Below are 7,578 nucleotides of genomic sequence, written 5' to 3'. Positions count from 1 at the left end.
AGATAGAGGATCAACAGTCCATGGCTGTGTCCCAATTCAGGGTATGCACGCTTGAAGTACGCACACTACGCGTACTACGTACGGTGCGTACTACAAGTACGGGAAGTGCGGAAGTGAGAGGCTTGTGAAATGGGACGGTCTAGCCTTCATCGCGCTGTTCAGGTTGCCTAGCAACCATGATTCTAACCGCGAGAAACGTGTCATACAGCTTTGTGTGACAGAAATGAAGGAGAAAAAAATGTTCTGTTGGTCATTCATTTTTGTCATGACATCACTTTGATTAGTTGAGTATCTGAGGCTGAGATCACAGGACTGTAAAACATGATAGTTGGGCTTCATTTCTGTACTGAAGTCATTTCAACATTAGTTAGTAAATAACAATCAGCTAATGTTGTTCATGAGACTAAAGTCATCTCACTGTGGTAATGTTAATATAATATGGCCAATATTATATGTATTGTCATATATATATATATATATATATGTATTACAGGATAATATTACAGCAGTGAGCTTGAACTCTGGGTCAAAGATTAAAGTTGCAGTTATTTATATTGCCTATCACCTTAAATCTTCACTCAAAGACAAGTATCTTTGACAGTGTATATATAGATATATATTATACATAAGAGACAAATATTGTTCGTTTAATATGTTGGCATTATTACATTTGGCTCAATGCTTACATATATGTGTAAAAAGGAAAATGTACGAGCTGTGATAACTGTTTCTGATAGAATGAAGATCAGACTGATATATGAAATATTCCTTTATTGGGTGAGAAAATCAGACCATGTCATAACTGCTTTAAGTCATACAGAATAGATATCAGAGCCTTAAACAGGCTGACTTCTGCTAAATGGGTCAAACTGGGCAGAAAGTATACAAACACATAACATCCTTATAGAATATGATGTAACACTATAGATCAACTTAGCTCAGAATATATAAAGCATATAAACAATTACAGCAATATGATGCAACAAACACAGCAGTGCTACTAATCCAAAATACTCAAAGCTTCATAGAACTGAAACAAACATTTATTTTAGCTCCATTCTGCTGCTGATACATACTTTAGGTTTCTGAATATTAAACTTGTTGCTGCCTTTCATAGTGTGTAACTTGAAGGCCCTGAGTACTTTCTCCCACACTGAAAACACTGGACTGATAACATTATTTGAACATTACCTAATAAGACTGATTCAGGACAGACAATTAGCTATTCTAAACTTTCCTAGCAGTCCTTCACAAACAGGGAACAGTCTGTCTATTCTCTCCATCTGTCAGCTGCTGCTGGCTCTTCCTCCTCCTCTTCCTCACACACTGCTGAGTTTGTCCTGGTGGATCATCAGGGTGCAAAGCCTCACAGATGATGTGCAGCAGTGGGTCCCTCAGTCTGTCCTCACTCTGGACACTTGCAGTCGTCACACATGGAAATCAAATGTGTGATAAGCTGCAGGATTCAAACACAAGTGTAACTTATAAATACATGTTCATACTTTTATTCCACAATCAGAGAGAAAGAAACAGAGAGAGAGTGCAGGACAGGCAGACAGGTGACAGTCTCAGGTGTACACACTGCTACAAAACAGCACAAGAGAAGGAGGATTTAGTGTTCGTGTTATTACGAGTGCTAAACAAACAAGAAGAGTTCCCAGATGGTCCAGTGGACACATGTGTGACTCCTGTGATTAAAGCATCTTTCTTTCAGCTTAACGAGTGAACCGTCAGCTCGTTCAAACACACGTTAAAGTCCGTTTGGCTCGACACCACCGAACAGAGGCAGCAATATAACATAGCTAACATTAACAGTGCAGTGAATCCTGCTTGTGCCGTCATATTCAGGACTGCAAACCGAGCAGCATCACTGACTTTCAGCTTGTTGTGTTTGTGGATATATGACTGACTTTAATTATCCATAAAATCATCACATTCTCTGTAAGATTAAGGTCAACTATATATATATTTAGAAGTAGAGGCTTTAAAACCAAGTTACCGCTGAAAGTACAAACATCACTAATGTCACATAACTTTGCCGACATGTGGCCAACAGTAATGTTTTAATGTTCTTCGTTATTAAACATTCGCACATAAATACGTGAGATGATATTCAGTACTTACTTTTGACAGTTCACTCTTCAGCCGCTCCCGTCTGCCGTATTTTGCGGCAAAATTATCCACACCCACCGCTGCGCTATGAATTGTGGGATATATGGGACCACGAAGCGTGCACCGGACCACGCTTGATATTTGGGGAAATCGACGGCGCATTTGGAGTATGCATTTGAAGTGCACTTTGAATTGGGACAGCCGTCGTCGCGTGGCGATGACGTAATCGCACTTGAAATGCGTACTTCAAGCGTGCAGACCCTGAATTGGGACACAGCCCATGTCTCTCTTGGAGGATACTCCCACAGGGCTTAAATCTGGGACTCTCCACCATTTAACCCTAGAACTGAAGAAGCTCCTCGGATGAGAGGTGAAACTTCTTCAAGCAACTTAAACAAGTCCAGACGCTTTGAAAAATGTTTTATTCAGTGATTAGATGGAACAACGCAAAAAAACCCCAAACAGTTAAATGAAAATAATCTGGACACAGAGGAATGGTAAAACTGCATTGGCCATCATGATGAATCAGTTTGTTTGGTTTCATGCAGCACCACCACCTGCTGGACAAACTCAAAAACTCTGAAACTCTGAAGGAAAGTAAAATGAGACCTTAACACTTAGTATAGTATAGTAAACTAAAACTAGATATTTTGCTTTAAAGTTAAAAATATTATTTCCATTTTCTTTTTTTTCTTGCTTTACATGATCAATAAAAATTGTTGCCAATAGCTGCCTCCTTCATTTTCCATCACCATGTTCTCTATTGTGTTGACCAGCTGTGTCACTTGGAACTGGTTGTTCCTGTACTCGTCCTGCTGGTTTGTCCAGTACTTATTATCTATAACGTGGCACCGACCACCACACTTGTCCACCAAATCTTTCAGAGGTTTGTTATTTGTGATGAACTCCTCGATGCTCATTCTGTCAGGTAACTGGTCACCATCCGTGAAGACAACTGTTGAATATTTAAATACCTCTGCAGAAAAATACTCCTGCAGTTTTCTGATGACAGCTGTCTCCTGCTCTGTGAATTTCTCCACTCTGAGCACAATAATGAAAGCATGAGGACCAGGAGGACACTTTGTGACACACCTTTGTATCTCATGCTTCAGCTCCTGCTCTGAACATCCTGGGCTAAAAAAACCAGGAGTGTCAATCAAAGTGAGGTTTCTTCCAACGACAGATCCAGACTTTGCTTCACAAACATTTGCTTGTGAGTCAGAAAAATTTAAGACTTTGAACTCATTCCTTCCTAACATAGTGTTAGCGAGGCTGCTCTTCCCAGCTCCAGTTTTCCCCAGCAGGACGATCCTCGTTGTGTTTGGCACTAGAAGAAAAAAAGATTACAATTACAATTTTTAACAATTTTTCTGACTGTAAGTCTAATTGTGGTGTTTGTATATCTTATTATTAATGGATATGTGTTCAAATAATTCAGTGTTGTCATCTCCTTTATTGGTTTTTGATTCCTGTTTTTAGCAGATGGTGTTACTTGGAGTGAGTAACAGTTTTGAAGCTCCGTGTTTTGGTTCCTGTTTAACTTTATTTTTCTTCATATGGTGACTTTCAGTTTTTGATTATTTATTTTTCTTTTTTCTTTCTACTGTGTTCTGTTTTGATATGTTTTCATTTGACACCACCTTTCAAAAAACCTTTCTTAAATAATCTACTAGCCTTACTATCCCAGTGTGTTTTACCACCTACAGAAGTTTTTCCACACGAGTGTTAGTCAGTGATGTGTTAATCTGACAGCGTAAAACATAACTTACTTTAAAAGTCAGTAAAACTAAACACCACAAAGCTGATTAATGATAACATCCTACCAGACAACCAGAAGAAATCAAAAGTTGTGAAACACACACACACAAAATGTACAGAATGATGATGGATTGTATTTGACTTTGTATTTTTAATTTATTTTACAAAATAATTTGGTGTGAGTTGAGTATTAAATTATTGGCTATGACGAATTATTTTCTGTTTAAAGACAGACATGCTGAAATACTGACTCTCTTTACATTAAGTTTTTAAGGTAAATAATAATTCTTTTTATTATTATGTGTAAAGATTGCTACTTGAACTAAAAAGATGAGAAGTGAGCATAATAACATCATGTTGGGTCTGTATTTTTTGGTTCTTTCCCATTATCCCTGAAAATTAACCTTATTCTTTATTATTTATTCATTTTATTTTTAGTTTATTTATATACAGAAAATCTTTTGTATTTCTAGCTTTAAATATTTATATGACAAAGGATGCCCCAAATCCACCCACTGGAGTGTCAATGCTAGACATATATAGTGTTTTGTGTTTTGAGTAAAAAGATGCTGTATAAGTACACGTCCATTAACCATCTGCAAACACATTTCAGGTAAACACACTCTTACTTGTTTTTTCTGTTTTTCCTATGTACTGTATTTCTTGCTTTTTTCTGTCCATGTCCACTATTTCAGCACAAACAAAGCTATTCTTTTACTAGAAATCTTAACCGCTAAAATTTAAAGGTTCATATTTTGGTGAAAGGGCAAAAACATGGATTAATAAAACTCCCCCGACTCCTAATTATCTTTAGTGCTCCTCATAAATGAAACACTGCATATCTAAGATGGCTGCCATAGCACACTGAGGAGAAATGAGCAGAAACGCATGTTGCAAAACAAGGAACAGGTTTTAGCTGGGATTTCAAAACACAGCACTCTGTGTGGCCTGTTAGCTATAACAGTCTAAATTAGATTAAATATGGAGGAATGATTAAATCTTTTGAGGTACGAACACATTTGCACTGCTTTAAGAAAGACTTGAAAATAATCTGTTTACACTTGCCGAAATGAAACTACAGGCACTTGTATGCATGCTCTGTGCATGTCTAAGCTTAATGCTCAGTGCATATAAAAAAAAGTTAATCTAACTTACCATCCATGATGAAAGTAATCAGTGGTAGTTGTGCCTGAAGAGAATTAACGGCAGAATGTGTTGTTCATGTTTCCTCTCAGCTGTCGGACTGTAGTTCTGTTTCACTTTCTGTTTCTGTCAAAACAACAAGCAGCTGACGGGGTGCGTTTGAAAGTCTTTAGCTCTGTGGAAACTTAAATTATGATTACAAATCTTACATTTCAGTTTTATTAAAGCAGAATTATTTACTTGTCATCCATATCTCTACATACTTAATTCATAAATCTAAAAAATAATGTTGGTTCATTTTTAGAATTGTGGAATTTTTCCCACTATTAAATAAATAAAAAATAATAATTGTCAACAATCATTTGAGCTATAAGAATGTGAGAGCAATATACAGAAAGACTCGAAAACAATGGACTATTTACACCTGTGGTATAATAACAGGTACTTGTATTTTGCTAAGGATTGTTTTATAACATTAATATTTTTACGTCTCAGAGGAAATATTACACCTTTGTTTGTGACATAAATCCAGTTTTGTATTTGTATTCTTACATAACATACACCTACTCTGGACTGTTTTATATATTGGAATCATTGTGTTGAGCACCCAATCTACATATTCAAATCACAAGACCCATATATTTAGGTCAAATATTATCTACAGTTATATTGATGATGTCTGTATCAATTGTTGTATACACACCTGTTGATCCATACTGTTTGAAATGCAGTAATTAGGATCAAAAAGCAAACTGTGATCGTGTTATAGGCAATGGTGACAAGTCCAAACATAGGTTTAATTGGACTTGCCACTCCTGAGTATGCGACCGGGAGCCTCTCTGCCCGTCTTCACTGCCAAAGAGTTGTGAATAACCCTTCTTTAACAAATATAGTAATCAAATTTGGCCCAGCTAAAGATGCACCTGGAAGTCTCTTTGCCCGTCTCCACTGCCCAGAGTTGTGAAAAACCCTTCCTTAACAAATATAGTACCCCATCTCTGCCAGCAAAACTGACAAATTATCAGGAGGATTAATTGTTTTTGCTCTGCAGCTGGTTTGAGTTTTGCAGACTTTTGGACCCAAATAAAAATGATGGATGCTGGGAATAGTGCTTGGCAAGTTATGGAATAGTGCCAGAAATTTATGTAACACAAGTGTTGGAGATTAAAAAAGGAATAAAGTATAGGTAGGATTGACAACTGATTGGGGAAAAGTATTGACAAACATATTCCATCAATAATTAGGATAATAGTGACACTTGTAGAGTTGAGAAAATACTTATTAGTTTAAAATGAATACAGTCCAAGTAAAAAGCAAGGAATGGAAAGTTACCCAGCAGCTGGAGGAGGGGTTGGGGACTCCTATAAAAGGAGGATCAGATATGCCCTGTCCAGCTTAGATTATCATACTGGCTTCAAAATTTGAGACCCAACAGAAGCTGCTGATATTCTTCCTTCTTGATGTTTTCTGACTTTTTTTGTTGTTGTTTTTTTAAACCAGTTTTGCATTTGGCTAGGGTCACTACTGGTAACATGATGGTGATACCAGGGCCCTACAGAGGTTGCACAGGTTGTTCAACTCCTTTTGGGTGGCACATTAATACATGCCAATGCCAGAAGGTTTGCTGTGTTTCCCTGGACAGTCTCAAGAATTCCAGGCGATAGACAGTTATTCCAGGAGAGTTCGGCAGGGATTTAGAAAGTCCTTAACCCATCAGCAGAACTGGTATCTGCTTCTTTCTGCAAAGATGAACAGGATGAGCACTGTCATATCTACAAAATGGCCTCCAGCAGGACACTGGTGTGAATTTCAACGACCAAACAATCAAAAAAAGACTTCATTGGGGTGACCTGAATGTCAGGCCTTCACACTTGCTTGATCTTAATCCCACAGAATACCTCTGGGACATTTCATTTTGGTCCATATGATGCTGCCAGGTTGCACCTCAAAATGTCCAAGAGCTCAGCAATCCTCTGGTCTAAATCTCCAAGGAGACCCACCGGGACATGTTCGATCGTCACATTAGGAATATGCCCCAATGTTGTCAAGTATCCATTCAAGCATGTGGAAGCCAGACAAACTACTGAGTACAAACTACTATCATTTTGATCATTTTTGTTAGGTCAGTGTCCTGGGTGTGCCCTAGGGCCTCGTACCAGTGGAACATGCCTTGATCAGCTCACCCAGGAGGGCTGACTGTGTGAAAAAAATGCAAAATGCAGACCAAAAAACAGAAGATGAAATGTAACTTGAATTAACAAAAAAAACCCAAGCAATTTATAACGGCTGGTAACAGATGTACAAAATCAAGGCAAGATGAACACTAAACTAAAACCTAAACTGGGAAACACTAGACTATGACTGAATGAGACGCACAGACTAAATACACACGGGAGGTGATCAGGGGAAGTGGAAACACATGAGGAAACAGCTGACACAAATGAACATAATGACACCACAGGGGAAGAGTAAAACTAAGCAGAAGACAGAAACACCAGACTTTCAAAATAGGAACAGGAAACACAAGATGCAGACATCACACCATGAGCTTGACAATATATGACA

General features: G+C 37.8%; 1 protein-coding gene across 1 annotated transcript; it reads right to left on the bottom strand.

Annotated features, from left to right (window-relative positions):
- Positions 1 to 2,796: 2,796 nt before the first annotated feature.
- Positions 2,797 to 7,215, bottom strand: LOC116334510 (GTPase IMAP family member 9-like). The gene is made up of 3 exons (XM_031757940.2): positions 6,346 to 7,215; positions 5,026 to 5,139; positions 2,797 to 3,439 (listed from the first exon to the last, which is right to left on the bottom strand). Exons 2-3 carry the CDS (start codon positions 5,030 to 5,032, stop codon positions 2,811 to 2,813), a joined length of 636 nt encoding a protein of 211 aa, XP_031613800.2. The 5' UTR covers positions 5,033 to 5,139; positions 6,346 to 7,215; the 3' UTR covers positions 2,797 to 2,810.
- Positions 7,216 to 7,578: the final 363 nt, after the last annotated feature.

This window comes from Oreochromis aureus, linkage group 3 (genome assembly GCF_013358895.1).
Source record: "Oreochromis aureus strain Israel breed Guangdong linkage group 3, ZZ_aureus, whole genome shotgun sequence".
Taxonomy (NCBI): Eukaryota; Metazoa; Chordata; class Actinopteri; order Cichliformes; family Cichlidae; genus Oreochromis; species Oreochromis aureus.
This window is presented reverse-complemented; position numbering and strand designations above follow the sequence as displayed.